Raw genomic sequence first — 16,618 nt, 5'->3', positions numbered from 1 at the left:
CCTTGGCCTCACCTCCGTGTCTTAATGGTTCCTGCCCCTAAGCTAGGTTGAGCCCAGCTGAGTCCAATCAACGCAGAGCCAGGTTCCGCCCCTTCATAACTGGCCGCAGCTCAACCCTGCCCTTGTAGGCATTTTCTGCCACTCAGCGCTCCTTTGCATGTCTGGCAACCATCCTGCTCTTCTACCTCCGCTGTGTTCTAAATTCGTCTTTTCTAGCCAATCACCATAGAGTTGCCGGCCGCCTACGCAGAGTCTAACGGGACCCTCCTCCCTGCCTGCAGCTACGCCCATTTCTATATAAGTCCTGCTTCCGCTGAGCAGCGTGGCGTACAGCACCGCCCCATTGATGTTTTGGCAGCTGTCTAGGAGCCTTTCATCCGCCAATCAAAAACAGAGCCATCCTTGGAGGCAGTCTGTGGTCCATCAATCCCATTTAGGCCAATTGGTGTGAAGTAGGCGCCCCCGAGTTTTATCAATTGCCCACGGTCTATCAGTCCTCCTTGAGCCAATCAATGTGCAGCACTAGCGAGACCAAACACGTCTCCTTGGGACGCGAGCTACCGTCTGCGGGCCTTCATTTCCCTTTGGTCCAATCATAGCATAGCTTTGTGGGGCAGGGCCCGCCCTGCCAACCCCTAAAAGCCGTACAGTCGATCCGTGACACTTTGGCCAATCAACGAGCGGCGGGGCGCTTGGCTCCTCCTCCACAAGCCCACGTGAGCGATGGGGAAACGCAGGGGTGGCTTCTAGGTGCTGCTGCCGCCGCCGCCACCACCGCCGCTGCCTCGGAACCCTGGCCTGGGGGGCGGTGGGGCCGCGTATGGAGCCCCCGCCCCCCGGAGCTGCCAACATTGCCAACGCCGCTACCGCTCTACACACAGGTGAGCCCTGGGCCTAGAGGGTGGAGGGGCCCGGTCCGTGACCCCTTGTATCCTTCCCGCCCCCGCGCGGGGGATGTGGCTTGGCCCATGGCCTGCTGGTGTTCGACTCCCCACCGCCACCACCGTGGCTAGTGGATCTGCGTGTGGCATTGCCCACTCCTTTCGAACCCCGGTTAGTGGATCTGACCATGGTCTAACCTCCCCCTCCCGTTGTATAATGGATTGGTCTGCGGGCTTATATTTCTCCCCACCCTAACTTAACGGTGGCCTCGTCCATGGTCTTGCCCCTGACCCCTACTTAAACTGAGAACCAGTCTATGGTAGTGTCCATCCCCCTTAATAGTAGATACATTTTAATGTTTGTGTTTCTCCTGGCCTCAACTTTCAGGGGACCCATCTGTGGTCTTGTTTATTCCGCACACACCCCATTCCTTGTAGCGAATCGATTCGTGGCACTGAACCCCCCCCCCCCCACACACACACACACACACTCCTCTTTAACAGTGAGTGAATCTCAGTTTGTATTCTTGCTTCTTTCTGTCCCTCACTGCATCAGTCTGTGGCTTTATCGGCCTCCCCCGCCCGCCCACGTTTTATAGTGGATCAGTCTGCATGTTTGGATTCACATCTCGCTAGTTATCAGTCCATTGCCCTATCTCGCCTCCCTTTTCTGTAGACTGTCCAGACATTGGGCTTCTCCCCTCCTTTTGATAGTGGGTCAATTTAGTGCTTTATATCTCCCTATTTTCAACAGTTCATTTCATGGCTTTGTTCCTCTTGCCTTTAAATCAGACTCTGATGGCTTTTCTCTCCCTTCATTGTGGTACAGGAGTCAAGAAGCTTTTCCGTTTCCCTTCCCCTAGCACATGAGCCTTATCTCCCCTCCCTTTGTAGTAGATCTGCTCACTGGCCTTCCTGCTAGCTGCATACTTACCCCACACACATACCCTCCCTGAGTCCAGTGCTTTACGACCCCTCCCCCAGGAGTGTCAGCCTTTGTACTTTTATTTTTGTCTTTTTTTCCTTGTAGTGGATCAGCCCATGGCCTTGCCTGTCCCCCCACCTCTCAATAGTGGGTCAACCTGTGTGTTTTTTGAACGCAGGGCTTGTTTACTCTAGAATTACTCCTTCATGCACACTCTTAAGCACCCAGATGTCCTATCTGACTACATACAATAAGTGAATACATTAGTGCTAGTGATGGTGGTTAATGCCAATAGGAGCTAACACTTACTGAGCACCTGCTACATATTAAGCGAAGTGCTTTATATTAATGAGTTTCTTTAATTCTCATTTCAATTTCAACCCTATGAAGATAGTCCTGAGGAAGGCTGCCTTACTCAAAGATGGTCCAGTAAGTACCCAGGGCACAGGAGAATTTTTGAGGCTCCCCTCTTAGCCCTTTTCCCACTCCACTTGAGGCACCACTCCTTAAAAATCAAATGGCCTAGTGGGGTGTCTCATACTTGAAATCCCACCACTTTGGGAGTGTGAGGCAGGAAGATTTCTTGAGGCCAGGAGTTCAAGACCAGCCTGGGCAATGTAGTGAGACCCCAGCTCTACCAAAAAAAAGGAAAAAGTTAGCCCGGCATGGTGGTGCTTGTAGTCCCAACTACTCAGGAAGCTGAAGCAGGAAGATTGCTTGAGCCCAGGAGTTGGGGGTTTCAGTGAACTATGAGGGCACCACTGCACTCTAGCCCAGGTGATAGAGCAAGAGCCTGTCTCAAACAAAAACAGCTCCCATCTCCATGCTTTTGCTTTTGTTGAGAGCTGTCTTCATTCCAAGTCTTGTCTCAGCACCAACCCACCCCCATTCCCAGAAGCTGTGTGACCTTAGATGTGTGATTTAACACTAGGTCTCCCTGCTTCTGTTTCCTTTTTTGTCAAATGAGGGGATCAGAACTAGAATCCCCTCCAGAGCAACTAATACTTGTGAATTAATAGTAAAACTAACAATCTCTCTCTGGTCTTACCTCTTACACTCTGCATTCCCTAACCATGCTCCAGCCAGGCTGGCTCTACCTCACTGCTCCTCCTCAGACACAGAAGGTGTGGTCCAGCCTCAGGGCCTTTGCATTGGCTGCTTTTTCCGCCTCAACACTACTCCCCCCTACTGGATCTCTACATACGTAGTTCCTTTTAGGGCTCTGTTCAAATGCCAGCCCTTAAAATGTTCAGCACACTGTGGTGCACGGAACACACTGCATAAAGGCTCAGTTATCCAAGATGTGTCTAAGAATGCCAGTTTATATGTGAATAAGGTGAGTGTGATTTTTGTCTACAAACAAAACTGGGATGTATGTAATATAATCTATAAAAACTGTTTCTAAGAATACTGGTTGTATGTATGAATAAGAACCGGGTTATTTCATTGAAAGAATGTGTTTACAAAACTGGTAGCTAGCTGGGCTTGGTGGCACATTCCTATAGTTTGGGAGGCTTGGGCAGGAGGATTGCTTGAGCCCAGGAGTTGAGGCCAGCCTGGGCAACATAGCAAGACCCCTGTCTTTTTTTAAAATGGTATTTGTAATATGCTCTCCTAAAGGCACAGGTGTAAAAGATATTTATAAAAGTGCTTTAATTTCATTGCACCTGGGTAGTGCTAGTTCAGTAAAGAATGTATTTGTCACACCATGGTGCTTGGAATGCACCATATAAAAGCATGCGTATAAAAAAAATGTTTCTAAGAATCCTATTTGTAAAAACAAAAGTCACCCTCTTCCTAACCCCCTGAACCTGTGCACCTAGCAGAGTTCAGGTCCCTTCCCTGTATTGTTTGTCCCTCTGCATTTATCACTGACCCACTGTAGACTTGACTTGTTTATTGTCTGCCTCTCTCTGTTAGAATGGGAATCCCATGAGTACTCAGTTTTTGTCTGCTTATTCACTGCTGTCTCCAGCTCCTGAAAACGTACCAGTTACACAGTAGGTGCTCTGTGAGAATTGATTGCATGAATGATTGGGAAAAATATATCATTTCAGACATCAGTGTAGGGGATTGATGGGGAAGATGAAAGGCTATGAGAGCTAGTTAAGATGATTGTTAGTTGGGACTATTCCTTCCACAAACCTTTACTGAGCACCAGACACTGTTCTAGGTACTGGGGTTATGAGAGGGAACAAAACAGGCAAAAATACTCTTGTGGAGCAGGCATTTATTAAAACTTGGTAGCCAGGCTTGACACCTGTAGCACAGTGGTTACAGCACCAGCCACATAGACCCAGTCTGGCGGTTTCAAACCCGGCCCAGGCCAGCTAAACAACAATAACAACTGCAACGACAAAAAAATAGCTGGGCGTTGTGTCAGGCACTTATAGTCCCAGCTACTTGGGAGGCTGAGGCAGAAGGATCATTTGAACCCAGGAGTTTGAGGTTGCTGTGAGCTACGCTGATGCCACGGCACTCTAGGCAACAGAGCGAGACTGTCTCAAAAGAAAAAAAAGTGGGGGAGATGAACTACATGAACAAAACAAGTAAAATTAGATAGTATGTTAGACAAATGCAAAGGAGAAAAGAATGAAATGGGGCAGGTAGGAATAGATTACTGGGGTGGTTGAAATCTTAGGCACCAAGCAGGCCACACTTGTAAGGTGACTCTTGAATGAAGAGCCTGAAGGAGGTGAGGGACAGAGCCAAATGTCTAGAGGAAAGAGCAGCCAGTGCGAAGGCCCTGAGGCAGGATTGTGTCGTTCATGTTCAAGCAATATCCAGAGGCCAGTATGCCTGGAGCAGAGTTGGAGAAGGTTAGAAGCACAGCCAGAGAGGTGATGAGAGCCAAATGGTGTAGGTAGGCCATGGTCACAGGCTTGAGGGGAAGGCAAGGTGACACATTAGCTAATAGCTAACATTTGCTGAGTGGCTGCCATGTGCCAGAGACACTTTCCTAAGGCCTTTATATATACTGACACATTTAATCTTCACAGAAGCCGTTGAGGGTAGGTGTAGTTTTGAGAGTATTTGATTTGGAGAGTAAAATATCCTTATTTTACAGATAGTAAACAGACACAGAGAAGTTGAGTAACTTGCTCAAGGTCACACAGCCAGAACAGGGGCAGAGGAGTATGAGGCCGTAGACCAAGAACAATAGATACGAAGGTTATCCAGTGCATGGGATAACACAGAAGAATTAATTCTTCTACAGGCTACTTGGAACTTGATGTTTGTATAATAAAGGAGCCCTTTGTGTGAGGGAAAAGCTCTCCCAGCAGGGAGAACAGCACACCTATCTTCAGGGGTGGGGATTGTCCTGGGAACCTTAGATAATGTAGGGTGGGTGCCGAGGAGCCTTTGTTGTGGAACTGTTCCCTCCCTGTTCCCTCCTGTTTCTCCCTCCGCCTGATGTCAGCATGGCTTGCTACCTCCCTTCCATCAGGGCAAATGCCACTTAAGGAAGACCTCTCTGCTCATCCTGTGCATAGGCGCATTGTTGTCACCCTCTAAGATCTTACATTTATATCTTTCTCTTCATAGCAAAGTGGTAGCATAAGGTAGCTAGGATTCCTGACTGGAGCAGACCACTTAAGTTTGAATCCTGGATCTGCCAACTTTGCTTGTATGACACTGGGCGAGTTACTTTGTACCTCCATTGCCTTATTTGGAAAATGAGGGAAATAAGAATACCCTTTAGTGTTGGTTTGAGGATTAAATGAATGAAATGATTCAAACAGTGTGTGGCACACAGTAAGATCTCTGTGCCTTGTTTTATTTTTTAATTATTAGTCATAGTGTATACGCAGGTGTCCAACGGGCCTTGGAAACTGACCATCCTATTCTCCTGCAGGACTCCCATCTCAGCTGTTCACACCACCATCCTTCCAGGTGATCAGGCTACAAACCTACAATCACCTTTTACTCCCCTCTCTTAGCCCCCAACCCCATGCTCTCTGTCAGCAAGTCCTGTTCTGTCTTCAGACTTTATCCAGAACCCAGCCACTTCTCACCAGTTCCACAGACACTGTCATTGCCTGTCACTTAAACTATTGCAGTAGCCTCTTTAACCCCAAAGTCTGTTCTCAACAGCCAGAGGGATCCTGTCAAAATCCTATCACCCTTCTGTTCACAATCCTCTTGTGGCTATTGCCTCAGAGTCACAGTCCTGACAGTTCCCAAAAACCTCATTCAGTCTGGCCCCTCTTTCTCCTCCATTCTCATCTCCCGCTGCCCCCCCACCCCCCGTTTCCCCTCCACCCGTGCTGACTGCCCTTTCTCCCTCTCACCTGCCAGCACTCTCCAGTCTTGAGCATCTCACATCAGCCACTCTCTTGGCCTGGCTCACTGCCCTCAGATACTAGCTCCATCCCCCCACCTCCTTTAGGTCTTTACTCAGTTGTCACATCCTCAGTGACTACCTCTGTGAAAATAACAGCCTCTTCCCTTTTTTTCCATAGCCCTTATCACCATCTTTAAATATTTTACTTGTTTCTTATCTGTCTTCTCCACTAAGTGTGAGTTCCACTAGAGCAGGGATTTTTGTCTGTTTTGTGGAAGGCTATATCCTCAGCACCTTGCCCACTGTAGGCACTCAATAAATGCTTGTTACATGAGTGAATTGAAGATAAGTAAATACATCTCAATAAAGCAGATTACTAGAACTCTTAGGGGTCATGTGGGAGAAGTGATAATAAACAAAATACAAGATCCTGTGTGCCACTGAGGCTAGAAACCAGTGGTCAGATTTCGCTTAAACGGATAGGTTCTGTTGCAGCTGAAAAAGGAACTATTACAATTGCCTATCTTCGCCACCAGGAGGCACACCGAACTCTTTGGGTCCCTGAAACAAGCCTTCCTTCAGAATAAACTAGGTCTCTGATGAGACGACTCTAATGGACACTTTGTGGCACTGTGGCTTGTATAATACCCTAAAACCATGGGTGCTGCATGAATGAACCAGTTCAGTCATAAGAGGGTCATACTGTGTATTTCATTGCAGATTAAAGAATCAAGCTACAAATAACTTCAAAACTTTGTGATTTAGGCTTTATTCTTTTATTTATTTATTTATTGAGACAGTGTCTCTCACTTTGTTGTCCCTGGTAGAGTGCTGTGGCATCACAGCTGATGGCAACCTCAAATTCTTGGGCTCAAGCAATTCTCTCATCTCAGCCTCCCAGGTAGCTGGGACTACAGGTGCCTGCCACAACACCCAGCTATTTTTAGAGACAAGGTTTTGCTCTTGTTCAGGCTGGTGTCGAACTTGTGAGCTACAGGCAATCCACCTGCCTTGGCCTCCCAGAGTACTGGGATTATAGGCGTGAGCCACTGTGCCCGGCTTTAGGTTTTATTCTTAACCCAAGGATCCCAGCCAGGTGAACAGTTGGTTGATTAAAGTTCATTCCCTTAAGGAATAGGAAGCTCCTGTTTATTTCCCGTTTGCTCTCAGGAAAGGGAGCAGTTATGGGGCAAGAGGGAGGAACCTATTCTCTGAGGGATAAGCAGAGAGGGAGAGGTCGGTGTGAGGGTCAGTTTAGTCTAATGGTTAAAAGCTTAGACAACTGGAACCTGACCACCTGGGTCCAAATGCTGGCTCTGCCACTTACGCTATGTGGCCTGTGGAAGTTACTTAGACATTTTGTGCCTCAGCTTCCTTATCTACAAATTACTGATAAGAATGCCTACTTCTCGGAGTCGTGATGCCAGATAAATAACTCAATTCCTATAGAAACAACAGTACAGGTATCCATGCCTTTATCCAAAAGCCCCTGGGGCCAGATGTGTTTCAGAATTTCAAATTTTTCAGATTTTAGAAAGAACATGGTGCACATACAATGTGTTACATAACACCCTTAGCTCTGTAATCAGCTATGTTCATATTTCTGCAGCAAAATGTTTAAACATGCACACTAAGCGAGAATCAATAAAGACCAGAAAGGGCCTTGTTTCATTTCGAATCAAGTTTTGCTGCCAAAAGAGTTAAAAAGAAGCTTTCTGTTTTTAGAGATTTTTGGATTTTGGAATAGCAAATAAGGAATTATGAACAAATCAGAAACTAATATTTATTTAGAGCTTACCATACCCCAGGCATATGTATCTAATCCACACAATAACCCTTTGAATTAACTATTCTTGTCCCTATTTTACTGATGGGGGTATCATTATCCCTTTGTTTTTTATTTTTTTTTGAGACAGAGTCTCACCTTGTCGCCCTTGATAGAGTGCTATGGCATCACGGCTAACAGCAACCTCAAACTCTTGGGCTTAGGTGATTCTCTTGCCTCGGCCTCCTAAGTAGGTGAGACTGCAGGCCTCCGCCACAATGCCCAGCTATTCTTTTGTTGCAGTTTGGCGGGGGGTGGATTCAAACCCGCGACCCTTGGTATATGGGGCCGGTGCCCTACCCACTGAGCCACAGGTGCCGCCCATTGTCCCTTTTTTATAGGTTAGAAAATTGAGCCACAGAGGCTTGGCAACTGTGGCTCAAGAGGCTAAGGCACCAGCCACCTACACCTGAGCTGGCAGGTTCGAATCCAGCCTGGGCCCGCCAAACAACAATGACGGCTGCAACCAAAAAATAGCCGGGCATTGTGGCAGGCACCTGTTGTCCCAGCTACTTGGGAGGCAAAGGCAGGAGAATTGCTTGAGCCCAAGAGCTAGAGGTTGCTATGAGCTGTGATGCCACAGCACTCTACCCAGGGTGACAGCTTGAGGCTCTGTCTCAAAAAGAAAAAAAAAAGAAAGAAAGAAAATTGAGACAGAGAGGTTAAAGAATATGCCCAGGGTCATACAGCTCATACATGGCAGAACCAGGCTTCAAAGCCTGGCAGTCTGGCTCTAGAGCCTGGGTGATTGTCTAGTAGGCTATATTGCCTCTCTTCTTAAAACAGTGCCTAACATTTATTATACACACAATAGATATTACTGTTATCAAGAAGAATGTTCAGGGACAGTAAGAAAGAGAGCAAGTGTTCAGTTTCAGGAAGGCATCATAAAGGAAAGGCCCTTTGGGCTGGGATTTGAAAGCAGCTAGGCAGAGGAAGGGAGCTCCATGGGGAGTGAACAGCTTTGCCAAAGTCTGGCAAAAGGAACCTCCAGAAAAATTTGATACTGATGTGGTAGAAGATACAGACAAATATGTTCAAATGAGGGGGGATTGCACTAGGTCTCTATTCCTGTTGTAATACATTATCACAAACTCAGCTGCCTAAAACAAATTATCACCTATATGTTACCTGTTTTATTTTTTATCTATATATTTATTATAGCTCTATAGGTGAGAAGTCCAACACTGGTCTCATTGAGCTGAAATTAAGGTGTTGGCAGGGTTGTATTCCTTCTGGAGGCGGCTCTAGGGGAGCATCTGTTTTCTGTTCATTCAGGTTGTTAACAGAATTCAGATCCTTGAAGTTGTAGGACTGAGGTCCTTGTTTCCTTACTGGCTTTCAGCTGATGGTCATTCCCAGTTTTAAGAGGCTGCCATCAGTCCTTGGCTCAGAACCCCCTTCATCTTCAAAGCAGCAATAGCAGGGGAAACTCTCTCCCACTTTGAATTTCTCCTGCCTCTTCTGTCATCACATCTCTGAGCTACCTTTCAGTCTCCTCGTCTGCTTTTAAGAGCTCATGTGATTAGATCGAGCTTGCTAGAATAATCCAAAACAATCTCCCTATCTTGAAGTCTATAACATTAATATCATCTGTAAAGTTCCTTTTTGCTATGTATCATAACATACAGGATTAGGATATGGACATCTTTGAGGCAGGGGTGGCATTATTCTGCCTACCATAGGCTTTCCTGTAAATGGGTTCACATTTTTCCTACATGCAAAATACATTCACAACATCTTAAGATCCCCACAAGTCACATACCATTACAGGAGACATACAAAGCTAGACTGGGGAGCTTAGAAGTTAGTCTGAGGGGGCGGCGCCTGTGGCTCAAGGAGTAGGGCACCGGTTCCATATGCTGGAGGTGGTGGGTTCAAACCCAGCCCCGGCCAAAAAATAAAATAAAATAAAATAAAAAATAATTAAAAAATTTACATGATTGCAAGAGGGACTTTACCTAACAATTGTAATCAGTGTAACTGGCTTATTGTACCCTCAATGAATCCCCAACAATAAAAAAAAAAAAGAAAAAAAAAAAGAAGTTAGTCTGAGGATATTTAGAGAATGATGGTTGTTTTTAGGGATAGAGGTGGAAGCAAGATGGCAAGAAAGGAATCTTCCTCCTCACCTCTGCTCCCTCCTGTGTCCAAAGCCTCTGAGTTCTAAGCTGTCTACTCTCCAGGTTCCCTTGGGATGACGTGAGCACTGCCCCAGCGATGGACCCATCAGTGACACTGTGGCAGTTTCTGCTACAGTTGCTGAGAGAGCAAGGCAATGGCCACATCATCTCCTGGACCTCACGGGATGGTGGTGAGTTCAAGTTGGTGGATGCAGAGGAGGTGGCCCGGCTGTGGGGGCTGCGCAAGAACAAGACCAACATGAATTACGACAAGCTCAGCCGGGCTTTACGGTACTATTATGACAAGGTATGACCTCTAAGACCAGGGCTGGAACCGCTGGCATTTTTATTAGAAATTTATTTCTTAACCGATCTTCTTGATACCCTCAGACCAAGGGGGCCCCCAAGCATTTATCTCACTTATTTTTTCTTTTCTTGTCTTACTGCCTCAGCTAAAACATTCACTGCATTATTGACTCTTCCTCACCCACTTTCTGAGATTCCCAAAGTGATACTGTCCTGCCATCCCCCACACATTTCATTTTTGTGCCTTACTCCTATAGCCAAAACGTGAAAGCACTGTTAATAATGACTAGTCTTCATTCTGTCCTCTGGAAGCTCTGAACCATGCCATATTCTCCCAGTTGTTTGGTAATCTTCTCTTATCCTACAATATTTCATATTCTTATTCCTAGAATCAAAACCTCCTTGACAGTATTATACCTAACCTTTCCTTACTTCATCCTCTGGGACCCCCAACATTGATTTATTCTTTTTGTTTTGTTTTTGTGACAGAGCCTCACTGTGTTATCCAGGCTGGTCTCAAACAGTCCTCCAGCCTCAGCTTCCCAAAGTGCTAGAATTACGGACATGAGCCATTGCAACCTGCCAGGATGAGTGATTTTTTTTTTTTTTTTTTTTTTTTGAGACAGCGTCTAACTCTGTCGCCCTGGGTAGAGTGTCGTAGCATCATAGCTCACAGCAACCTCAAACTCCTGGGCTCAAGCAATCCACCCTCCTTCGCCTCCCTGAGTGCTGGAGTGACAGGCATGAGTAACTGCACCCAGGCCTCTTTTTTTTTTTTTTGAGATGGAGTCTTACTCTGTTGCCCAAGCTAGAGTACAGTGGCATGATCATTGGTCACTGCAGCCTCAAATTCCTGTGCTCAAGCAGTCCTCCTGCCTTAGCCTCCCGAGTATCTAGAACTACAGGCATGCACCACCATGCCTGTCTAATTTTTCTTATTTTTTTATTGAGACAGAGTCTTACTTTCTTACCCAGGCTGGTCTCTAACTCCTCCCCAACGTTTTTTATCAATTCTTTTCTTTTCTTCTCTTACTCCTTTAGCAAAAACCTCCAAAACAGCATGTTTAATGCCGGCTCCATGCCCCATCTTCTTGGATTCCCACAGTAGCACTAATCTATCCCTGTATTTATACCAATTGTTTTATATCATCGGCTTACTCCTGTAGCTAAAATTTTAAATTTCCCTTATGCTATCTTCTCAGACTTCAGACCAGACTGGATTTCCCCTCCCTCTTGTAGGTTATACCAGTTGTTTCATTGATTTCTTTAGCTAAAATTTCTAAATTTTTTTTTTTTTTGAGACAGAGTCTTACTCTGTGTCTGGGTAGAGTGCCATGATGGCATCATAGCTCACAGCAACCTCAAACTCCTGAGCTCAGGTGATCCTCCTACCTCAGCTTCCCATATAGCTAAAGTTTCCAAAATAATATTAATGACTGTTCCTTGCCCATCCTGTGACATACCTGACTAGCATTAAGACCTCCCCAGAATACCATAGTGCTTTCCAGACACCTCTTGCCACCCAGAATAAGCCTAGATATGTGCTGCATGCCCTTAATAACTTATGACATTTATTCCATGCCTCTAAAACATTATTAATAATGAGGCTACCTCTGCCCTCTGGGGCAACCAGAACATCCCTGAGACCCTTCAGACCACTTACCCTGAAATACCCAAATCATGCTCTGTGACCCACCCAAGCCAACCTTGAGATCTTCCCCTTGCCAGTATTTTATACCAGTATTTTAATGTTCTTTTCTCGTTGCTGTCAGTTACTTCATTTTCTTACTGCTTCAGCTTAAACCTCCACAACAGAATTAATAATGAGGACTCTCTCTCTGCCTTCTGTGGTGACCTTGCCTAGTTCCCGTCTATGTTGTTAGCTTTAAATAATCCTCTGTGTTAATAATTCATCTACCTCATCCATCTATATTAATTTAGTCTCTTCCCACATTTATATCAGTTACTTCACTTTCTTGTCCTATTGACTTAGGCTCCAAAACTGTGTCCTGGCAGCCACCTCCAAGGCCTGACCCTGTTAACTCCTGGTTCTTGGGACCAGGAAGAAAATCTGCTCCTGTCCTGTACCTACTTCTTTCCATGGGCCCCACTGTAAAGAGGAGCTGGTAGGGGTGGGAGAATCATAACACATGGAGATAAGAGTGAGTGACAGGGCAACTTGGAGGGAGATGGATGGGAAGGAGACTAAAGAAAGAATCATGGAGGGGAGAATAGAGAAGAGAAGAAACTGAGGAGGGACACGGAGAGAGGAGTCTAAGGAGGGGAAGGAAAGAGGGGTAGAAACTGATAGGAGTAGAATAGAGCCCAAAAATTAAGAGATCTGTGAAATGGGCTGGGAGGGGGACCAAACAGAGGAGGGGCAGTGTTAATGTTAAAAGGCAGGCGAAGGACAAGTGGGAAGAAAGCTCCTAAGAGAAGGGAAACATGCTTCCACCCCACTCTTCTCCCATCAGCACTCTCCCTCCATCCTGCCCCTTTCTTCTAAGGCGCTCTGTTCCATCTCCTCCCTTCCCAGAACATCATCCGCAAGGTGAGTGGCCAGAAGTTCGTCTACAAGTTTGTATCCTACCCCGAGGTCGCAGGGTGTTCCACTGAGGACTGCCCACCCCAGCCCGAGGTGTCTGTTACCTCCACCGTGGCAAATGTGGCCCCTGCTGCCGTACATGCCACCCTGGGAGACACTGCCTCTGGAAAGCCAGGCACACCCAAGGGTGCAGGAATGGCTGGGCCAGGCAGTCTGGCGCGCAGCAGCCGTAACGAGTACATGCGCTCGGGCCTCTATTCCACCTTCACCATCCAGTCCCTGCAGCCACAGCCACAGCCACCCCCTCATCCTCGGCCTGCCTCGGTGCTCCCCAACACTGCTCCTGCAGGAGCAGCAGCGCCCCCCTCGGGGAGCAGGAGTACCAGTCCAAGCCCCTTGGAGGCCTGCCTGGAGGCTGAGGAGGCTGGCCTGCCTCTGCAGGTAAGGACTGGAATATATAGAGATTCAGTAAGAGGAGGAGGTAAAGAGGAGGGACGGGGAGAGGGGATGGTAGAGAAGAGATATGACAGTCCTTTTAAAGAAGATAATAGAGGAAGGAGGGACACAAAGTCCCATTGGAGAAAGGGGTGGGGGAGAACTATGCAAATCCTGAGGTGGAGGAGAGTTAGTACTTACCCAACATGTAGTTAGTGCCTCAGGTATATTTGTTTAATGCACTAGTCCCTTAGCACTCATTGGAATCACCGGGAGGGCTTGTTAAACTGTAGATTGCTGGGGCACACCCCAGAGTTTCTAATTATGTGGGTCTTGGGAAGGGGCCATGAATTTGTATTTTTAACAAGTTTTGAAATGAGGCAGATGCTACTGGTCCCTAAAGTAAATTTTTGAGAACCACGGTGGTATTCCCGAGAGTCCCGTACTCACAGGTTGTCTCACACTTGGTATCCTGCTCCATTAGGAGGACCTGCCCAAGAGGAAGTCCCACTTCCTTGAAATCCCATGTCCTGTTGGAGGACCTGCCCTGATGTGCGGTCATGCCCACAGTAGTATCAAATGCCACCTTCCCAGAGAAATCATCAGGTGGCTGGGAAGAGAAAGCATTTCTTCCCTAACAATCTTTACCCCTTCTGTACCCTGTACTCTCCCAGGTCATCCTGACCCCACCTGAAGCCCAGAACCTGAAACCTGAAGAGCTGAATGTGGAGCAGGGTTTGGGCCGGCCTTTGCCTCCAGAGGTGAAAGTGGAAGAGCACAAGGAAGAGTTGGATGTAGAGGCAGAGGCAGGGTTTGGGCCCGAAGCAGTTAAAGCTGAGCCAGAAGTCCCTTCTGCCGAAGGCATTCCTTCCCGGCTGCCTGGGGTTTTAATGGAGACTATGGCACCCATGGGAGCCCTGGCAGCTTCCAGCACTGAGATTGTCCAGCCACAGAAGGGCCGGAAGCCCCGAGACCTGGAGCTTCCACTTAGCCCAAGTCTGCTGGGTGGGCTGGGCCCCGAACGGACTCCAGGGTCTGGGACTGGCTCTGGTCTGCAGGCACCTGGGCCAGCACTGACGCCGTCTCTGCTACCTACGCATACGTTGGTGAGTGCCTGCAAAGGGCCAGGGCGATGGGATTGGCATGTGGTGAGTGACTGATAGGAATTAGATGAGGGTGAATATAGTTGTCGCTGAAGAGGATGTAACCTTTAAGTGTGATTGGCTGTCTTCAGGCTTGGGCTGGAGGAATGGGGCTAGATTGGTGAAGGGCAGTTCCAGGGACTTCTGTGGGTGAGAGTTTCTGGGTTAGGGTTAAGGACCTGAGCAGGGCTTTTTGGTCTGGGATTTGTTTATTGGGTTTCCTGTGAAGTACAAGGGTGAAACAAAAGAGATGGGGGCTGACCCTGAGCTATTGGGATGGCAATTTGAGAGATCTGAGAGAAGCATGTGGTTAGGGTTTTGCGAGTGGTCTTGACCAGTGAGGTCTCAGCACCAGCACCTGGGGGTGGATGCTCAGGAGTTGGGAGGAGGTGGCTGTGTAGAATTTGAGAGAGATTAAGGGCATAACCTCATTAGTTATGGCCTGGGTCTGTGAACTTTCAGGAGTGACCTTGAGAGTCAAATTGAGTGGAAAATCTGGCAGGGCTAGGACCAAGTTCCTTCCATCTTCCCATACCTGCTCTTTGTTCACTTGAGCTTCATCTACCTCTTCACCTGCAGACCCCGGTGCTGCTGACGCCCAGCTCACTGCCTCCCAGCATTCACTTCTGGAGCACCCTGAGTCCCATTGCACCCCGTAGCCCAGCCAAGCTCTCCTTCCAGGTAGGATCCCCTTCCCCCATCTTGGAGAGGGTAAGAGACCCTAGCATGTTCCCCATCTGTGACCTCTCCTTATTTCTTCTTCCAGTTTCCGTCCAGTGGCAGCGCCCAGGTGCACATCCCCTCCATCAGCGTGGATGGCCTCTCGACCCCCGTGGTGCTCTCCCCAGGGCCCCAGAAGCCATGAACTACCACCACCACCACCACCCCCTTCTGGGGTCACTCCATCCATGCCCCCGAACTTCTCTCCAGCCAGCCATCTCAAGGAGAAACAAAGTTCAACTGACAGACTTATGCTCTGGTTGTGGTGGGGTGGGGATTCTTGGAAAGAAGGATCTCTCAATAACTCCTCCATAGAAAACACAGAACTTCCATCTTCTTTGTCAGTCCCCTGGTGGCCGCCTTTACACGTCTCCTACTTCAGTGGTAGGGGTGGTTTATTTATTTATTTTTTGAAGGCCACTGGGAGGAGCCTGGCCCAACCCTTTTAGGGGGGTGGTTAGGACATCTCCCCCCTCACCTTTTCCCCCAAGACAAGACAATCTGGGTCTGGCTTGAGAAGGACCTTTCTTTATTTATTTCTTAGCCTGCCCTTGGGGAGATGAGGGAGCCTATCTCCATTTTGGGATGTGTGTAGAAAGAGATTGTTTGTTTGGTTTTATTATTCCTGGCCATACTCAAGGGTCTAGGAAGAATTTGTACCATTTAATGGATTGGGAGTCTTATCCAAGGAAGAATGATATCCTTGGAATAGGAATTCCCACCTCCCCAACCTTTCTCTCAGAGAGCTTGTCCCTTTTTGAACCTACTTTTTGGCCAGGGAGGAATGTTCCTTTCTTTTTCTCCCCCCTGAGAAGCCATTCCTATGTCTGCCAAACTCCCTGGAGTCCTGTCTATTACCTCCCAATGGAGGGTTTTTTTTTGGGAGATGGTCCCCGTCTGGGGGGCCCCTCCAGCCAGTACTCCAGGTCTCCCTGTCTCTCACCCCTTGCCATTTTGATAGTATAATCTATTTTTAAATGGGGCTTTTCAATAGGGGAGAGGGGGGTATCTCTTCCTATATCTGATGGGGTGGGTGGGAAGGAAGGGATTTGGGGGGAATCTTCCTACCATCCCCAAGTGTTTATTTTTGATACCAAACATGTATTTTCAGCTCCCTCCCTCCCAGCCCCCCAATTTCCTGCGGGCGGGTACAAAGGACTCTTTAAGTGTCCCTGGAGTTGGGAGGGAGGAATGGGGACATAAAGCCTGTCCTATCTTGATTCCAGGCTGGAGAGGGTGGGTTCAGAAGACTCCTGGGCATACCTCCTGTCAGCACTGGCCCAGCCCAGGTATAGGGACCTGGGGGTTGGTGATTTGGGGGACAGTGCTATACTTGTCTCCATTATTTTACTTCCCCAAAATGGACCTTTTTTTTCTAAGAGTCCCAGAGAATGGGGAATTGTTCCTGTAAATATATATTTTTAAAGGTGA

At 47.6% G+C, this 16,618-nt stretch overlaps 1 protein-coding gene across 2 annotated transcripts; it reads left to right on the top strand.

Annotated features, from left to right (window-relative positions):
* Positions 1-711: 711 nt before the first annotated feature.
* ELK1 (ETS transcription factor ELK1) lies at positions 712-16,618 on the top strand. Of its 2 annotated transcripts, XM_053580680.1 has the most exons (7): positions 712-881; positions 3,727-3,806; positions 10,103-10,346; positions 12,882-13,331; positions 14,000-14,431; positions 15,047-15,148; positions 15,234-16,618. In XM_053580680.1, the coding sequence occupies exons 2-7, from the start codon at positions 3,739-3,741 to the stop codon at positions 15,330-15,332; spliced, it is 1,395 nt and encodes a 464-aa protein (XP_053436655.1). In that variant the 5' UTR covers positions 712-881; positions 3,727-3,738; the 3' UTR covers positions 15,333-16,618. The 2 variants fall into 2 exon arrangements, with proteins under 2 accessions (XP_053436655.1, XP_053436657.1); XM_053580682.1 differs by lacking the exon at positions 3,727-3,806.

Source organism: Nycticebus coucang, chromosome X, assembly GCF_027406575.1.
Source record: "Nycticebus coucang isolate mNycCou1 chromosome X, mNycCou1.pri, whole genome shotgun sequence".
Classification (NCBI taxonomy): domain Eukaryota; kingdom Metazoa; phylum Chordata; class Mammalia; order Primates; family Lorisidae; genus Nycticebus; species Nycticebus coucang.
Note: the sequence above shows the minus strand (reverse complement) of the source record. Positions and strands in the feature narration are given on the sequence as shown.

Bases quoted from the DNA above. Each gene is read 5' to 3' on its own strand.
- ELK1 (XM_053580680.1), top strand. From the start codon at position 3,739: ATGAGTACTCAGTTTTTGTCTGCTTATTCACTGCTGTCTCCAGCTCCT. The intron at 14,432-15,046 runs GTGAGTGCCTGC...CTTCACCTGCAG, and splicing joins TGCTACCTACGCATACGTTG to ACCCCGGTGCTGCTGACGCC. The intron at 15,149-15,233 runs GTAGGATCCCCT...TTCTTCTTCCAG, and splicing joins CAGCCAAGCTCTCCTTCCAG to TTTCCGTCCAGTGGCAGCGC.